Below are 19987 nucleotides of genomic sequence, written 5' to 3'. Positions count from 1 at the left end.
GCCCTTGCTTCGGCGTCCAGAGTGGCTGGAATTACAAGCATGTACCACTGTGCAGTAGAATAGGTGTTTCTAATTCACTGGAAATATTTATAGTCCTATTTTGTATTGTCTTTTTAATATTTGGCTTTCCTATTGTCTGTTCCTTGCGCCTGACCTGCCTCGCCCCAGACTTCTAGGTGGAACATACACTTTCTGGTTGGCTTATATCTCACCTTATCAGTGAGGTCTCCTCAGATAATTTTATCAAAAATGGCTTAACAAATGGCAGACACACACACAGGCGCTCCGTCCTTCCACCCTTCATTTTGTCTTCTCCCCAGAGTACTTCTAAAGCACTATATAGTTTACTGACGTATGTGGTATCTTTTATCATTTGTCTCCCCACTAGTGTATAAGGTCTGCAAGGACAAGAATTTGCTTTCTTATTCTCTCTTCAATTCCCAACTTCTAAGATAGTACTTGAAAAATACTGAGCATCCAATAGTTACTTCCTGCTCAATCTCTGTAGCTTTATCTTCCAATATTTTTACTCCTTTATGAATCACCTGAAACACAGTTTTAGTTTCTATGTGCTCTTTTCGTTCTTTAAATACTGCGTTTTTTGGAATATCCTCTTTTTTTCTTGGAGGCAATGTATTTATGTTGATTTTAGGTTTTTAGTAATCTGTTTTCTCCATCTATTCCCTCTGATTTTTCCCCATTCTTTGTCCCTTTTTCTTTGTTTCTTTCCCAGTTTTTTTTATATGAGAGGCTTCTCTCTCATATGTGCATATACTTGACATGTTTTGATATTTAATACAGAAGCACTCAAAATCCATCTTGAGTTCTGTGCAGCTGGGCAGGGATTGTCAACTGACAGTCGATCGGGTGACCCATCTGTTCAGTGTGGAAACCTAATTGCCATCATAGGTTGCATTGATTTTTCTTGGGCCACTTTTTCTAGGGAAGATTTTTCCTGTCTGCAGACTTGTAAGTCTGGCACCCGGTATGCTGGCCCCAGGCTGGGACAGGGTTGTAGGTGGCTCCCCACAGCCTTATGGGCTTTTGCTGAGCACCTATGTTAGCAGGTGCCTCCTTCTGCTGACAGCTATGACTGGCACTTTGCAGTTTGCAGTTCCCCTGGCCTAATTCAGTTGGGAGAGGCTGGATTCAGTCCTGGGGTGACAAGATTATCCTCCCTTCTCCATTTTCACCATTTAGACACCAGGCAGTGTGGAAAGGATGAAACTGAGTCTTACTGTGTGTGTGGTACTGGGGGGTGAAACTCAGGGGCTTTTCTACCTCCAGGCTATACTCCCTGACCTATTTTATACTTATTTGGAAACAGGGTCTCACTAAGTTGCTGAGAGCCTCACTAAGTAGCTGAGGCTGGCTTCGAACCAGTGTGATCCTCCTGCCTCAGCCTCCCAAGAGTTGAGATTACAAGCGTGCACCACCATTCCTGGCGAAACTGAGTCATATATCTGACCTGCATACTTCATATATGCCTTCAGTAGCACTTAGAATAGAATATTTTAATTTCTTGTGGTTTTGTGTCCTAGATGGCATGGTTCCAGAATTTAAGTATTAAAGCATTTAAATGATGTCTCAGGACAGTCTGCCCTAGACACCAAGGGAAAGATCTGGGTGCACATGGTTTATTAATGGAGTGCTCTGATTTGAAGTCAGCATAGGAGCAGGAAAAGCAAGGGGAGGACACTGTGGAAGGAAGAGTCAACATCAGGTGCTGCGGGCTCAGCTGGAGTGCAAGGGAAGCTCTGCATCATACACCCTGCCCCAAGCAAAGTAGCTAGGTGTTTCTACTTCACACTGCGGTGCTGTGGGGAGGGGAGCAGTGCAGAAATCTCCCAGGTGCTTCTAGCTCTCATTGCTGGTAAGGAGACTTCATTGCCCACTGGGTACTCTGGAGTACTCTGAAGGTCTTGAGTGTAAGCCATCACCAGAAAAGCATGTGGAAGCTGGAGGATGGGTCTATGAGCTGATTACAAAGATCCCAGGACAGTGGCTCAGGCACCAACTGCATCTCCTAAACCTTTGTGTGTTCTACAAATAATCATTACATGAAAAAAAAAATGCCAACTTCTCATGATTGCAAAACATATTGCAGTTTACAAAGGTTTGTTTCTTGTTATCTTTTACCAAAATTGTTCTCAGAAAAAATTTTCTAGAAAAGAACATTGTTACTATTCTTATTTTTCAAGAGTCAGATAAGGTAGAGATTAAGTGACTTTTTAACATCAGATTCTAAGCCTAGAGTTCATCTTAGCATTAATACCTCATATTTAAGTTTTATAACTACTTTACATAGAAATATAATACTAATAAGTAAGAATTAATGAGTAAAAATTATGACTTTATAATTTAAAAAGACACATGCAAACATGCATGGTGGTGCATGTTTGTAATCCCAGTACTTGGAAGGCTGCGGCAGGAGGACCACAGGTTTGAGGGCAGCCTAAGCAAGTTACCAAAATCCTCAGCAACTTAATGAGATACTATATCAAACACTAGGGCTAAGAGTGTAAGTCAGAGGTAAAACACCCCTGAATTCTCAATCCCCATTCTCCCAACCCCCTAAAATACAAGAAATGTTATAAAGAGTAAACTATTTTTCAGTTTTTAAAAATTATTTATTAATTAAATGAGAAAAAGTTAAGTAGCAAGGTTCATAAGAGCATGTCTTTTAATTCCCACTATCATTCAAAGCTTCTGCCACTGTTTTATTACTCAGTTGGTTTAATTAAAGCCAGTGTGAAAGACACATTAATTAAAAGGTTCCTAGAGCACTTGCTAGAGGCAGATCCAGTTAGAATATACTTGGAATTCTTCTGTAATTTTCTCATATGGGCCTCTTTGCATATAGTACTTGATTCATAACATTTCTGACAAAGTATTAGTATTCTTCCAAAATATTGTCAATTAATCTTACAGATTATGATTGACACCAATGGTCTTCCCTTCTTCTTGTCCAGTCATTGCTTATCCATAAAGAATATGCCCTTCCCTCCCTGTTCCTGCTAACATTAGACTACCCACTACTGGGGAATCTCTCAGTGCTTTGATAAATGTAGAGATGTTGAGAAGAAAGTCTACCCTACAGATTTTCTTTGACCTAAGTAACTCTTATTTTGTTAAATCCTTTTCTGTCGCACGAACCCTTCAACCTTGCAGGATGATCTAAAATAGTGATTTTTGAACTTAGTGAAACATTAACATCACCTTGGTAGCTTTAAATTATGTGCATATCTTGGCTCTGCTTCCAGATCAGTTGAGTCAGACTTGTAGACAGATCAGTTGAGTCAGATTTGTAGACAGTGATAATAAGATTTAACTCTCTCTCTCTCTCTCTCTCTCTCTCCCTCTCCCTCTCCCTCTCCCTCTCCCTCTCCCTCCCTTCCTCCCTCCCTCCTCCCTCTCCTTCTCCCTCTCTCTCTTACTGGAGATTGGACCCAGGGGCACTCTACTTCTGAGTTACACCTACACACACACACACACACACACACACACACACACACACACACACTTTTTTTTTTTTTTTTTGTATTGTAACAAGTTCTCACCAGGTTGCAGCAAGTCTCTCTAAATTGCTGAGACTGGCCCTGAACTTGCAATCCTCCTGTCTCAACCTTCTTAGCACTGGGATTACAGGCATGCAACACCACACCTGCCTTAAATCTCCTCTTATGAGCCAAGGTTGAAAACACTGATCTATCAAATTATGTTTAAATGAATAAATGAATATATCACAGTGAGTTCCACAATTATAAGTAATAATATACACATAAAAGTTAATTTAAAAAGAAAGCACTGATCTAAAACAGTAAAAACGGACAAGTCCACTGGTGGCAGGAATGGATCTGGCCATCTCCCACATCTTGGGGCAGGATTTCAATTCTGTTGAAGCAGAGAATTTCTCATTAAGTTTAGTCTTTTATGTACATCTGGTCAGCCAACAACTTGAGGTCACATTGGGACAAACTAAGGGCCCTGGATCTCTTATCTAAACCCAGTATCAGTTGTTTGGTAAAATTTGAGCATATTGGAAAAAGAAACTGTTTATAAAATTTGAGATATAAATCTTCTCTTTGCCCCAGTGCAGCTGAGCTCATCAGAAGGGGATCAGGAGCGGCCCTCTACTGTGTTTCCAACGCAGCCTTTTTATTGACTTTCCACTATTCTCATATCCTGTTAACTGATTTCCAACTCTGTTCAATAAACTTTAGTACATGGCGTTGCCCACGGTGCTTTTAGGCATGTAATTTTCTAGTTTGACCCCTAAAGAATTTGACTTGACCCAGGAATCTGCATCTTCCTTTCTAACTTGTTTCCTGGTCAACCCTGATGCAAATCATGTAGAAACCCCATTTCAAAATATGAATTTTCAAAAAGTTTTAGCTATTTTTTTTAAAAATGGAGGAAATAATAAGGTATACCAAGACTCTACCGGTTTGTATTTTTCCATTCTACAAGTTAACACATGAACATACCCAGTTAATCTATTTAATCACTTAATGCAAAGTATTCACACACACTGAAATAGATGCCTGGTGCATACATATGAGAGGTAAATTCATGACTCTTTTTGGTGTATTAATTGGTGGTATTGACAAGCAAAAAATGCCTTTGGGAAATTATATAATTAATGAATGTGGTGATTATTTGTAATTTATATAGAATTCTTAAGGATAAAATATCAAAATTTTAATTCTAATGGGTCTTAAACATGTTCTGGTATTAAACTCTCTTCAGGAAGGAATCAGAATCATGTCTCTCCAGAGTAGAGATTGCATTATAATGTGATAATAGGAAACTTTTTCTTCTTTTTAGATTGGTTAAGTTTTCACTAAGTACTGTCAGTGACCATCATGTTATTTAAAAATTTAAATTATAGATCATATATACACATATATGCACATATATGTATATATATATATATATGTGTGTGTGTGTGTGTGTGTGTGTGTGTGTGTCACTGGGGATTGAACCCAAGGACATTCTACCCCTGAGCTATACACTTAGCCAAATTTTATTGTTTATTTTGAATCAGAGTCTCACCAAGTCATTGAGGCTAGCCTTGAACCTGTGATTCTCCTATCTCAGCCTCCCAAGTACTGAGATTACGGGCATAAGCCACCATGCCCCCTGATAATATATGCTTGCAAAATTCTACTCTAGATGTAGCTTTTCTGAATGATATATCTTGAGTACAAAAAACTTTTTACTTTTAAATTCTACATGCTATGAGTTTTATAACACACAAATAAAAAGGTTGATATGATGTTATAAATTGTGCAATATATCAAAGTTAAAATAGAGTAACATAACCTTTAATATGATTTGAATTCAAAGATAATTTTAAATTACTAATATAGTTACTAAATTTTAACTGTTGAGATCAAATCTTTTCCTTTGTACCCAATGAGATGATTTTTGTTTTCTTATGAGCATATTATCTGTAAGTGAAATATTTAAGAAAAGTGTCATTTTGAGTTTAAATAGGAATTACAAATGATCAAGTGATATATTTTCATATATTTTAAACATATAAAATAATATGAATTAATGATTTTATTTAATTAGGATTGGGGATTGCATTACCAGGAACTCATTCAATTATACAATGTTGTAGTTCAAAATGGTTGGATAATAAATGATATAGTAAAGCTTGTCTCTTACAAATGACCATTTTTAGTTTCTTGGCAGCACAGAAGTGGAGCAGCCCAAAGGAACGGAAGTGGTGAGAGATGCTGTAAGGAAACTAAAGGTAGGAAAAGCCTTTGAGCTTCATGCCTCGCATTGATCTTGTTATGTTACCTGCAGATTGATAGAATTCAAAGCATAGTTTGCTTTGTCGCAGGTATGGCATCACCCTGCTAAAATTAACCATTGAATAAATATTATTAGATCCAGGAGACCTTTTGGCAATACATATGTGCATAAAATTTTATTTATATGGCACATTGCATTTCCCATAATCATGCAAAATTTAATGGCAATATTTCATAAGTGTTGGCATTCAAGAGCCTGATTTTACCTTGTTTGGACAATATAAATTCATGCCCTAACTCAAAAATTTATATTAACATGACCACTGTTTCACATCATCAGTTCAAGCTATAAAGTTGATTGCAATGCAGAATTTTCCAGTGACACTGTATACTAAAGATGATATTGTAAGACCCCCGCCGAGGGGAGACCCTCAATCAACCTTGGGATAAGCGACGTCAAGTACCACGAGAGACTTTATTTTCCTTGATGCAAAAGCAAAAGGTAAAAGTTTATTAAGGAGCCAGTGCACTGGGGCCGACCCGTATAGGAGTTCGGCCCCGAGCAACTGAAAGTGTGGATATTTATAGGGAAAAGACCACCAGTTAGGGGGGGTGGTAGGGGTTTGGGCCAGATTGCATGCGTTTACAGAAAATTACAGAATCATTTGAAAAGTACATTCTGTAGTCAAGTGTTAGATAAAATACCAGGTGTAGTCAGTAAGCTCCCGGGTCAAGGCGCTCTGACCCAGACAGTATAGATAAGAAGGGGTGGGCTTATCGCATATTTTACAATCCTAAGCTGTAAGCTGCAGTAAAATATACTTTTCTTTTTAACTATTAGCTGGCTGCTAGGGGCTTATGATTTTTTCTTCTAAATGGAGCCTTTCAGTATAATGGACAAATCCAGGAGACATGGTCTTGTCCACGAGCAGTCACTTAGGTACTGGTAAGAATAAGGGAACATAGAGGGATTTTTTTTTTTTATTTGGTGATACCTGGGTTCCTGGAAACCCTTCTACCTCTGGGCTACACTCCCAGACCTATTTTATACTTTTATATTTGGAAACAGGGTCTCTTAAGCCAGCGAGGCTGGCTTCGAACCTGTGCAATCCTCCTGTCTCCACCTCCCAAGTGTAGGGATTACAAGCATGCACCACCAGAGAAGGATTTTGAATAAGCATCTACACACAGTCAACATCAAGTGTCCTGAAATAATCTAAGTAACTCCATGTACTCATAATAACAAGTTTCTTAAAGAATTCTTACATAAGATGTCACATGGCACATTTATCTAATTGCTCCCCATCTCAAAGGACTTATTTCTTTTGAGACTTGAAGATTAGGAAAGTTCCTTCAAGGGAATTCTCATCTTTATGGTATTAAGAAAACCTACATACCACTAGTTTGATTACACACGTAATTGTTATTCTATAGGCTGCTTTCACATTTTCAGAAAAGTAGCCCTTACTTAATTGTATTTGACTTAGAGATCATCTCATTACTTCACAAGAGGGTTGGGCTTCTGGTTGTTCTGAGCAAAATATGAACATTAAAAAGTACTACCTTCACCGGGCATGGTGGTGCACACTTGTAATCCCCGTGCTTGGGAGGCGGAGACAGGATGATCGCACAGGTTTGCAGCCAGCCTCATTGGCTTAAGAGACCCTGTTACCAAATAAAAATATAAAAAATAGGTGTCTGGGAGTGTAGCCTGAAAGTAGAAGGGTTTCCAGGAACCCCAGTACCACCACCAAAAAAAAAAAAAAAAGTACTACCTTGCTTTGAGAATTCCACACCAGGTGGAATCTATTCAGTTTTAAATTAAGGAAAAGATTGAAATGTTATGGCTTGCCTTATGGATGAAGAAATAGAGGTGGGAAATATTTTTAATCCTTTCATTTTGCATGTGAGTATTTACCTAATTTATTTTCATTAAAATACTAAAATATTGAGATATCACTCTCATTTCAGGGGGAAAAAGCAAGCAGCCAAATATTTTTTCATTTCTCATTAGGTAATAATTTAGACTTCTCCTGTTTGACAATATTCCTAATCAGTATTAGAAGCCTCACACATTTTACAGATATATTTAGAATAGGATTCTATTTAAGTGCCCAAAATATTTTAAGTTCTGGGCATGAATCCAACTTCATTTCAATCAGCATGTTTTATAAAAGAACAATGGTATTTACACTTAATGTTTAAGGGATACTCTATTCTCTTAAATAAAAAACCAAAAGGTTCCAGTAACATAATGACTAAGTCAAATGTAAAGAAGTATTTGAAATTGATGCTGTGTGTGTGTGTGTGTGTGTGTGTGTGTGTGTGTGTATGAGAGAGAGAGAGAGAGAGAGAGAGAGAGAGAGAGAGAGAGAGAGAGAGAGAGAGAGATACTGGGGATTGAACCCAGAGCCTTTACCTCTGAGCTAAATTCCCAGCCTGATTGTATTTATTTGGAAACAGGGTCTCACTAAGTTATGGAGGGTCTCCCTAAGTTGTCGAGGCTGGCTGTAATACTCCTATCTCAGCCTCTCAAGTACTGTTTTACAAAAGTTTGCCACCACGCCCAGCTAAATTGAATGCTTTCTAATCAATGGCTAATGTACACTCATTTTTGTGGGATATTAGGTAGGATTCCTATTTAGTTTTACACTTAAAAATATATTCTGTTAATAAAAGAATATGCTTGATAATGATATAAAAATTATGTAATGTAGTTTAAAAATGCGTCCTTAGTTTGTAGTAGATTTGTCTTTAAAGAACCATCTAAAAAAATAAGATTTAGTAAGTAATCTACATTGCTGAGTGCAAAATTTTTCTAATTCAGGGCAGTGTAACAAAGGTCAAGGTTTCATTCACTAATGAGACTAAATAAAATTTAATTTATATATTTTTTGTAATTTTTGTTTATTTGTGTCAGATCATAGCTACTATTCAATGTATGTCAAGGATATTTACACTTATTTTTTAAAAGTTGACCAGGATCCTTTTAAAATTTGCTATCTTGTGGAAATGACCAGCAGATGGCAGTATGGCTCTACCAAAAAATTCTATACTCTAGGCTGTGTACATATCCCCATTAAAATTTCAGCTTAATTTTCTCAAACGTTTTAAAAGTTTATTGTTTGATTAGTTTATTGTTTGATTTTTATTTACCACGTAAGTTAACATTTTGTTTATATCTACTCCTGTTTCAAAAGTTTGCAATGCTAAACATACTGGTTTCTAAAATTAAATACAAATTCCAAGTTTAAGAATAATACAAGCTGAAGGAAATTTTTAAGAATTTGAGTAAGCTATTTTTCATGCATCTCTGTTTCATAATGTATGCTTTGTTTCAGGAAAAATTTTACAACTCAGTATTTTTTGTCATTTCATGGATAACTTATAGTTACAAATTCTTTCAATGTAATCATTTTATAAGCATTGGATTCTTTACTTTCAGAAAATATTAATGTCAAAACAGCATGTGTTCTATTTCCTAATCCTGTTTTATTATGAGAGGTGGTAAAATATCAAATATTTCAAGATGTAATAACTTAAAAACCCTTTCTGCTTCTAAATATTTAATAGTATTGTTATTGTCATGTATTTCATTTTCACAATATCTTCATCTATTTTTATTAATATGGCTAGTATAAATGTCAGTGGCCTCAATGTATCTCATAAACTGTGATGTTTGCCAAGGAATAGGTATTGTAAGATAGATTAAAAAATTTGTCAGTTTCCTAGGAAATAACCAAAGGATAGGCTAGCATTCTTGAGCCTCAGTTTAAGAGGAGAAACTCACCTGAAGGGAAATAAATTAAAATTACACAAAGTTACTTCAAGGAAACGGGGCCCTGTCCTATCCTGTTAGTCTCCATCCAGGCTCTGTGCAGCATAACTTTGTTTTGACAACAAAGCCAGCTATTTAGTTAATAAAATGTTTAGATGTTAATTTTACTACATATATACATAGCTGATTTTCTCCCACATGATTGTTAGAAATACTTTAATAAGTATAAATACTCAAACATGAATAGCTCAGAATAATGGGCCTAAAGTAATAAGTTAATTTTCTTATACAGTGGCGAATCTCTTTCTAAACAGAAAGCATTGTGACGCTCCATGCTTCCTTTACATTTCCTTTGGTACTTCTACTTATCAGTGATATGTATTGAACAAAGTGCCTCTTGTATTCCAAGCAACATTTCATCCTTCCCCATCATTTGGTTTGTTGGGCCCAGATGTTATCAAAAATACTTATGCTCCCTTTCTCTTGTTAATGTTTTGTTAGTTTATTGTAATCAAGTTTTAATGGAAGACCATGCTATCTATCTAAGCCAACCAAAAACTGAATCAACTGAGGAAACAAAAGAAAGAAATTGCAAGACTCCTTTTCAAGCATTAACATTAAAATAAAAAAGAAAGAGGGAAAAAAAAGCACAGTGTAAGACAGACTGGACAGCATGTCTGTGGTCATCTTTGGGCATTTCCAAGTTAGGAATATTTTGGAGCACAATTTAGAAGTCCTCAAGTAGGAAAAGAGAGGGCAGAGAGGAGCCTGCACATTGTAGAATACAGTATACTTATGTTTTAGAGAAAATACAGACAGAAAGAAGAACATTGAACTTTTTAAAATCTAAATTGGATATAAGCTTAAGCACAAAAGTTTTGCAACATATAAACAGCAACCAAGTTCAATAATCAATATAAACCTTGATATACATGAAAACAAAACTGGGGATTTTATTTATTAGGTGTAGAAAATGTGCTGTGTAAAAGAAAAGGGTTATTAGATGGGTGTGGTGGCTCACATCTGCAATCCTAGTGCTTGGGAGGCACAGATAGGAAGATTGCAGGTTTGAGGACAACCTTAGGAACCTACCAAGGCACTCAGCAACTTATTCAGATCCTGCTTCAAGATAAAAAATAAAATAAAATAGGCCTGGGGTCTAGCTCAGAGATAGAATACACCTGGCTTCCATCCCCAGAACCAACAAAAGAGGAAATAAAAGGTTTTTGAGTTGCATAGCTGCAAAAGTAGGTAAACCCACTTTATGATCAAAGTACATAGCTTCTCTCTGAGACTTACTTTCTTCAAAATGGTATTATTACATTGGATCAATCATTGAAGCTTCTTTAAACCCAATTATATTATCTTGATAAGAAACAAAGAGAATGGATTCGGGAATCTGGAATCAGATGTTTTAGGTTTTATGCTTCTTCTCATTCTCGCTTCCCCTTCCTTTCCTTCCTCCTCCCTCCCTTCCTTCTTCTCACCTGTCCTGTGTGTGTGCATGCATGCGTGTGTGCGTGTGCATGTGTGTGTGTGTGTGTGTGTGTGTGTGTGTGTGTGCATGTTTCCCACAATCTGCCAGTGCCTCCTTCCTTTCTTCACGTTTCTTTCCTCCTCAACATATAAGTTTAATATTCCTGATTCTTTGGGGGAGACTTTTTGCAAAATCTAAGGTTTCTCAAGTCACGAGGGAGGATACGGCAATGGTGTGTCCAGATGTGGAAGAGGTCTTGAGAGCCTCTGCCTCTCGTACTTGTGGGAAGCAAAGGCACGGAGGGAGCATGTACATCCTGCCTGGCTCTGCAGGCAACACGTGGCTGGCTTTGCTCAAACAGAGGCTGCCACGGAGAGGCAAAGCTCTGATTTATTTTTGTGAGCCTTCACATGTGAATACCCCTAAATTGTCTAATTATGCCAATTCAAGTAAGAAATTATGAAGGGAAAAATTAGTTCACATTTTTGAGCGAAGAGAGCTGGACTAATTTTTGATCTACATCAAAGCAAAAACATATTTTTAAAGACAAAAAAGGAAATATTCTGTCACAAGTTGGTGGAGTCATGTGCAGAATATAAGACTGCTGGCTACAAAAACAGTGGTGGTGGTGGGGAGCTTCCTATAGTCATAGAGCAGAAAAGAAAGACAGCAAGCTGAAAAATTATACCACCCAAAATGGAATAAAGCAACCGGTACCCCGGGGATATGAAGGCAAACACTTCAAGGCAATCATATGTGCATTAATTATGTTCTCTCTGTGGAAGCCAGAGCCATGAAAAGAGAAAAAGACTTTTAACCACTCTCTGCTCCAGGACTGGGCTATACCATGTGGAGTCACATCTGCCCTAAATTAGAGTGAAATGCACAGTGCAAATAAGTAGGACATAAGAGAAGGCTGGAGCCCTGCCCGGCCTTACATGTGCTCTACTCTGAGTCAAATTAGTTGAACTAGCCACATGCTGAAAAAAATGTTACAAAGGAATATAACTTTTGGAAGTCCTGGAAGAGGTGTGAGAAAACCTGTTTTAAAAAAATTGATATTTTTTCCCTTTCTTGAAAAGAAGGATTGAGAGAGCAAGTCAAGAAGAAAAATAGAGAGACAGTGGGTTTGCCAGATAAAAATCAGGATACCCAGAACACTTTGAATTTGGGATAAACAATAACTTTTTAAAAATGTAAGTATATCCCACATATTTTCTGAGACATACTTATGCCACATAGCATACACGGCATGTGAATGTATGTATATGTGTGTGTATATATATATATATATATATATATATATATATATATATATGAAAATAAAAGGTTTAAAATATGTTCATTATGTAATACTCAGCTTTAAGTGGCTCCCTATAATTTTTTCACAACTAAATCTGGCAAACCCAGGAGAGAAGCACAAACATTATCTAAGTACACAAGTATTCTGATTTTCTTTTTTATTTGATAACAGAACGTAATTTGGTGAAAAGATACAAGAGATACCATTCTGAAGGCACTTAAAATGTTATGTTTTAGCCGGGCGTGTTGGCACACGCTTGTAATCCCCGCGCTTGGGAGGTGGAGACAGGAGGATCATGTAGGTTCGGAGCTAGCCTTGCTGGCTTAAGAGACCCTTTTTCCAAATAAAAAATATAAAATAGGTCTGGGAGTGTAGCCTGGAGTTAGAAGGGCTTCCAGGAACCCCAGTACCACCCCCCCAAAAGTTATGTTTTTAAAATATTCTATTTATGGTGCTAGACTTAATCTAGATCTATATTTGAGTCCTTTAGCTCATTGATACAGTTGCTTCAGTTCTTGGCTTCGGTTTGGAAGTCATCATCTTGTGTATCCATGAGACAGCACCAAACTAAGTCAGGATATAGCAATGGCAAAGATGGACTCTCCAGCAGCTGGCGAGCTCAAGTCTCTAAAGGTACTCAAAACAAAAGGTCCACAGAAAAATATTTTGATCTCTACCAATTGCCTCACAAAGTGTTCTCTGTTTTTCCAACTACCTGGTATGAATTCAGTTTTTCAAAGATCTTGAAAGAAACCAGTTCACTAAAGAACAAAAATCATGTTTTTAGAAAGTTACTTAAAACCAATCTGAATTACAATGGTAGGTTGCTATGGTTAGTAAATATTTTGAAACTACGTTGATAAAATACTTATAATGGGCAAATGCTTCACTTAATGAAAGCTTGACATGGAATGCAGACTTTGATTATCTATTTATTTGTCTTTATTCTCTACAAAAGTAGAATTGCAGCTTTTTAAACTTGTTTTTGTAGTTTGCAAGACACATCAAGAAGTCTGAAGGCCAGAAGATTCCTAAAGTTGAATTACAAATATCAATTTATGGAGTAAAAATTCTAGAACCCAAAACAAAGGTAAGGCTTTTGCTTGGATATCAAGGTATGCTGTCAAATTAATCACAATTGTCTATTTACGGAATGTTTAAAATTTACTAAATGTTGCCAACTTGAACTGTTGAGTTCTCAGTTAATGATGATTTAAAACTCCATGGGATTTTATATAGGGAAAAACAACATTTGAAATTTCTTTCTGAATGTTCTGATCTTTAACATTTGTCTGAACTTGAATAACTTATACATATATTCAACAGTGTTTGCCCTTATATTTAGGAATTTTTCTTTGCATGATGTGAAAAAGATGCATACATTGCGGTTCATTGAATGTGAAAGAAGCTAAAGTTTCTCTGTAGTTTATTAAATGTCCTGCACCAATATTTATTGCCTATAGAAAAAATCAATGTGTATTAGTTTCTGCCAAAAGAAAATCCCAAGACTGAGGCTTAAACACCGGAGATTTATTTTTTCATAGTTGTGCAGGCTAGAACATCAAGACCCAGTGCCCACAGTTTGTTTCTTCTAAATTCTCTTTCCTTCACCTCTGGACGGCTGCCCTCTAGCCACCTCTTTCTGTCCTCTGTGCACACACACTTCTGGTGACTTTTTGCAAATTCAATTTTACCTTCTTGTAAGAACTCTATATAGAATTAGAGATTGCACTAAAGGCCATATTTTAATTCCATTACCTTCTTAAAGGCTTTATGTTCTGTTAAAAGAAAAACTTTAAGCCGGGCATGGTGGTGCACACTTGTAGTCCCAGCACCTGGGAGGTGGAGACAGGAGGATCACACAGGTTTACAGCCAGCCTCAGCTACTTAGTGAGGCTCTCAGCAACTTAGTGAGACCCTGTTTCCAAATAAAATATAAAATAGGTTTGGGAGTATGGCCTGGAGATAGAAAGCCCTGGGTTCCACCCCCAGTACCATTAAAAAAAAAAAAGAAAACTTTAAACAAGCTAAATTTAGCAGAGTTTGAGTAAACAATGATTCATAACCTAGGCAGCACTCAGATGCAGAACAAGGACAGAAAGCTCCACCCACCCGCATGCTCAGAGAAACGCTTAGAGGTCCTAGGTGTAGCATAGAGAAATCACCTCATTGGCATCTGCTAGTTGCCTAACATACTTTGGTATGGACTGCCTGTGATTGGCTGAAGTCCAGCTGCTTGTGATTGGTTGAAAATCCTTTGTTTATTGCACTTCCAGGTTTTGTTCACACACTAAGTTACGCTGTAGTTTGTTATGTAGGGATGCAAAAGATACTGCCTCAGGATAATGGCTTCCCTTTATTTCATATTTCTAGTACAGTCACATTCTAACTTACTAGAGTTTAGGATTTCCACCAGGGGAAATGCCTTGTGAAGAACCAACAAGAAGGCAGCTGTCTGAAAGCCCAGGAGAGAGGCCCCAAGGAAACCAAACCTCCTGACACCTTCTTCTTGGACTTCTACTCGGCACAGCTGCAAGGAAATCAACCTTTGTTATTTAAGCCAACCAGTCTGAAGTCATTTGTAATGGCAGGAAACTACTATAATAGCTTATTCCCCAAACTTTAAAACTACTGGTTAGTAATTTTAAAGACCATAATAGTATGGAAAAATGATTAAAATTCCAATTATTTAATAAATACAAATTGTCAATGTGTTCTTCTATCTCTATAGCATGGTCATTGACAAATTAATTCAACTAGAAAGGCAAAAAAGACTCAGATAATAAACAAGATTATGAAAATGTTTTGATAGACCTACAGCTCTCGGTAGTTCAGCAGGTGCCATTGATACTTTCATCTCTGTGAATACCAGTTCCTGGCAATGTCACCATGCGGTCTCTGCACCAGCAGTGCCAGCATCCACTGGTGCTTCTTTGAAACATAACATATTGGAGTCAATATCTAAGCCAAACATGAGAAGGGAGGGAGTGGGGGAATGGGGTGGGACTTGGGGAAGTGATATGTACTTGTATGCCTTATCTTGTACTCCATAAAGATGTACGACTACAATGCATCAGTAAAAAATTAAAAAAAAAAAAAGAACATAACATCTCAAGCCCCATTCCAGACCTGCTGAATCTGCAACCCACAATTTAAGATGAAACCTAGTGATTCCGATGAGCATTAACTATTCTAGTGATCTCGTATACTGCATGGTTTGGTGGCTCCAGGCAGTAGGTCTCATTTTCAAATTGTGGTCTATGAATAGCCCCATTAAAGTTGCTCGACTCAGCTACAGAAGTGCGTTATGAGGCCCCATCTGAGACTACAGAGTCTTAATGTCTGAATGTGGAAATTGTGCATGTGTAATCAGTTTAGGAAAACTGGACTAGTTATGGATACACCCACAGCAATTCTTGTTCAATTCCACAGTGAGGAACAATGGCATTCCTTCAAGCTATTCAAGGCACAAATTTAAGAAATCTTAACAGACTAATATCCTCCTATTATCTACCCTCTCTACTAAATAACAGAGAATTGGAGGCTTAAGTTATGGCTATCCCAAAATAACTGTTGCTGAGATAATGAAAATGGAAAAGGAAGTGGTAGAGGAATAATGGAGGGGTGATTTGAACACAATGAAATATATAGAGTGTGTTCGGCATCAAGTAGACAAAAGTGAGGCTTTATCTCTTGAAGAGCTGGGCTGTCTGAAAGATTCTTTCAAACAATGGTAGCTACAGAAAGGACAGTTGCACCCCAGTTGAGGTGGTGCACATCAGTAGTTGGGAGGCTAAGACAAGAGGATCACAGGTTCGAGGCCAGCCTAAAAAACTTAGTAAAACCTTCAGCAACTTAGCAAAACCCTGCTTTAAAGTAAAAAAAAAAAAAAGAAAGAAAGAAAGAAAGAAAAGAGCCAGGGTTGTAGCTCAGTGGTAGAATATTCCTGGGTTCAATCCCCAGTACCCCTACAAATAAATAAATAAATAAATAAATAAATAAATAAATAAATAAATAAGAAAGACAGTAGAATGAAGAATTAGTAAACTACAGAGGGATGGTACAACCAAAAGTATAACAGCCCAAGTGTAGTCTTACATGCAATCAAAAAGAAAAAATAATCCTCTTCCTGTATTTCCGTTTTGAAATTAAATAAGCATATGGTGGCAAAGAATAGGTCATTTGTCGGCCACATTTGTGTTGAAAGTTGTCTTCTCAACCATACAGATTCTATAGCTGTTTTGAAGTGGATGTGTGTGTGTGTGTGTGTGTGTGTGTGTGTGTGTGGTGTTTGTTGTTGCTGTGATTTGAACATGGAGATCATTCAATTTCTGAGCTACACCCCAGCCTCATTTAATTTTTTATTTGGAAACAGGGTCTAACTAAGTTGCTGAGGGCCTTGCTCAATTGCTGATCCTTTTATTATCCTCCAAGTACTGGGGTTACAGGTGTGCCCCTCTAGCCTTGACACTAATTTTATTTATGTGAATATTTGAAACTTGTCAGGTGCTGATTTCTTGAATCTGGCTTCAGTATCAAAAGTACAGAAAAAATGTTTTACGTGTGTGTGTTTTTAAGCTCTTTTAAGGCGATCCTGGTATAGCTTATTCACGTACATGCATTTAGGAACCACTGTTCCAGAGAGACATCAAAGAACCAGGAAAAATAAAAACCTGTCCTTCATTTCATTTTGGGTATAAGTATAAATTTATTTATTTACAGTTAAGTATAGGTATATAGATAGATAGATAGATAGATAAAGAAGATTTTAAATTATATATTATATTACATTACTAATCTAGCATGGACTTTATAGAGAGTCAAATCTTGTTCTTTCCCACTTGGGGCTGAAGTCAAATGCCAGCACAGTCTCCATCATGGCTACCTTCTATGTCTTTCTTTTTGTGTTTTTCTCCCTTTCTGCTTTTAATATTTGTCATCAAGATGAAGATTATGTGATGTTGGAAGCACGTGGTATAGATGAATTAGATAAACTTTAAATAAAAATGCTTATTAATTTTTTGTCCTAACTCTAATAAAATGTTCTTAGTATCAAAGGATACTGTGGTTTGTTGTTTTCTCATCTTTTTATCCCATTTCATTAAAAATTAGTACATTTAATATCCATAAAAATTTATCAGGACAACATCCAAAAACAAATACCCTCAAAAATAGTGAAATTAAACCTTTCAGTTCCTTAGTCTTCTTTTGCAGAGGGAATCTTCACTAATCTAAACAAATGCTAGGGTGATTCCAAACTGTTTATAAGTGAAGGCTTCCTCTGTTTACATTCATTAGTGAGTTAATGAAAGAGTATAGAGATCTCACCACCACTTATGTAAATTGAGTGTTTTCATGTACTCTTGATTTTGTCTATCAATAGAAAAAATCATACTCGTTATGTTGAAAGAAATCCTTTTTTTCGTATTGTAATACAGCAATAGTTATTTTGGTTTTGTGTCATTAATGTGATATGTGAATTATTAAAGTGAAATAGACCTGCTGTCAGCATTTGGAAGCTATAGTGTGGCTGAGGGCTATTGTTTGATTGATGATACTGGTATTAAAATAAAATAAATATTAATAAGAAAAAGAACTGGACTGTCAGACAAAATAGAGAAAACCGTCTCAGACAATTATGGTAATTGTCTATCTAAACACTCATCACTGGAAAGGGAAGATGTTCTCATTAAAGCCTATGTAATTAATATACCCCAATAAATAAGTGATGTACCCCACATTAAATCTCAGCTGCTATTATTATTTATTTTATTTTCTGCAAAAGAAAAGCCTATATACACTGAGCTTTCTTTCCATCCTCAGTTCCTATTTTTTTATACTAGGAATTGAAGCCAGGTGCATTCTACTTCCTAGCCACACCCCCAGCCCTATATTTTATTCTCTGTTTTGAAACGGTCTCACTGAGAGTTGCAAAGGGCCTCACTAAGTAGCTGAGGCTAGCTGTGAACCACAATCCTCCCATCTCAGCCTCCCAAACCTCTCTACTTTTGAAATGGATATATCAAGCTATCTAGTAATACCAATATGGCTTAGAGTTTACAACATACATCCTTATTTTAATTTTCATGCTTGACGAGCAACTTTTTGATGGCTTAGTATTTTGTTTATATATGGGGGAAATGTATTGCTATAAAAATTATTTTTGCATTTATTTGTCTATCTTTTTATTTATTTATTTAATTTGTGCATTGTAGTCATACATCTTAATGGGATAAAAATAGTGGAGACAGACATGCACACATCACCCAGTTAGCCCTTACCCAATCCTCACCCCATTCTCCCCCCTCCTTCCCATGCTTGGTTTAGTGATTGACCTTTGATATGTTTAAGTACATCATGTGCTTTATAGAGTTTCCCTCTTTCCCCCTCCCATCCCCTCAGTTAGGTCGCCTTATTTGCTCATCTATAGAATCTCCTTCTTCATCTAAAGTTCCTGTATCTATCACTCTAAGTTTGATAGGAAGTAATGCAAATCAGAATGATAGATCAAATCTTAGCAAACAGACCTGTCAAATTCTGATCTTGGAAAGTAAGAATCTTTACTACATCAGTGGTATTCATTTTGTTGACCAAAATCTCTGAATTTTTGTCTCAGCTGGTATGAAGATAAGGAAAATGATTATAGCATTCACACCAGGCATTGTAGTACAGGTTGTCTGAAACCACCATGAGACAAACATTACTAGAATCACTTAAAATTATACTCTCTTGCCAGGCGTGGTGTTGCACGCTTGTAATCCCAGCATTTGGGAGGCTGAGACCAGAGGTTCGTGGACAGCCTCAGTTACTTAGTGAGGCCCTCTACAACTTAGTGAGACCCTATTTCAAAATAAAGAATAAAAATTAGGACAGGAGGTGTAGCTTGGAGGTCAAATGCCTCTGGATTCCATATCCAGACCCACAAAAAATATATAAGGATATATATATATATATGTATATATATTATATATCATATATTGATGTATATTATATATTATAATATATAATATATATTAATATATATTAGTCTTCCTTGGCTGATATGATAGTAACTCCCATTTCTAATCTTTTACAACACCCACTTAATAATATGGGCACCTGAGCTCCTGATTGATATTCCTGATGTTAAAATACATTTTGCTGGGCATGGTAGCACACGCTTGTAATCCCAGTGCTTGGGAGGCTAAGACAGGAGGATTGCACAGGTTCGAAGCCAGCCTCAGCTACTTAGTGAGGCTCTCAGCAACTTACTGAGACCCTGTTTTCAAATAAATTATAAAATAGGTCTAAAGTATAATCCAGAGGTAGAAAAGCCCCTGGGTTCCACCCCAAGTACCACCAAAAAAAAAAAAGTAAATTTTGAGAAAGGATATTTAGAGCGACAAAGGAAAAGAAATTTTTTTATTATTTGTTTCAGTTGCATCATAAAAAGTTGTGTCTCCAACATTTTTCAGACAGTCATGGTGAATGAGTAAATAATATTGATGACTATAGAAATATAAGTAGGATCAAACACTTGATTTGTTCACTGAGCAATACTAAATTTAAAACTTCATATTTATTTCGACAAATATTTTCATTTTAATTCAGTATACCTGATATTTTGAAAGAGTTTTATTTTATCATTTAATATTTACATACATGTCGTGTGTGCGCACGTG

General features: G+C 36.6%; 1 protein-coding gene across 5 annotated transcripts in view; it reads left to right on the top strand.

Annotated features, from left to right (window-relative positions):
• The window catches only part of GULP1 (GULP PTB domain containing engulfment adaptor 1), a gene marked incomplete at both ends in the record, with an annotated part of 101950 nt that overhangs the window by 46784 nt on the left and 35179 nt on the right, over positions 1-19987 (top strand). For 4 of the 5 annotated variants that reach the window (XM_080689113.1, XM_080689112.1, XM_080689111.1 and 1 more), the window contains 2 exons: positions 5693-5764; positions 13318-13416. The exons of the other annotated variant lie outside the window; for it this stretch is intronic. In XM_080689113.1, the coding sequence (XP_080545239.1) occupies positions 5693-5764; positions 13318-13416 (171 nt within the window). The remainder of the gene's footprint in view (positions 1-5692; positions 5765-13317; positions 13417-19987) is intronic. 5 annotated transcript variants of the gene reach the window in all.

The sequence above is a fragment of the Muscardinus avellanarius genome (genome assembly GCF_963383645.1).
Source record: "Muscardinus avellanarius genome assembly, chromosome: 2".
Classification (NCBI taxonomy): domain Eukaryota; kingdom Metazoa; phylum Chordata; class Mammalia; order Rodentia; family Gliridae; genus Muscardinus; species Muscardinus avellanarius.
The sequence above is the reverse complement of the archived record's forward strand: the minus strand, read 5'-3'. Positions and strand labels throughout refer to the sequence as shown.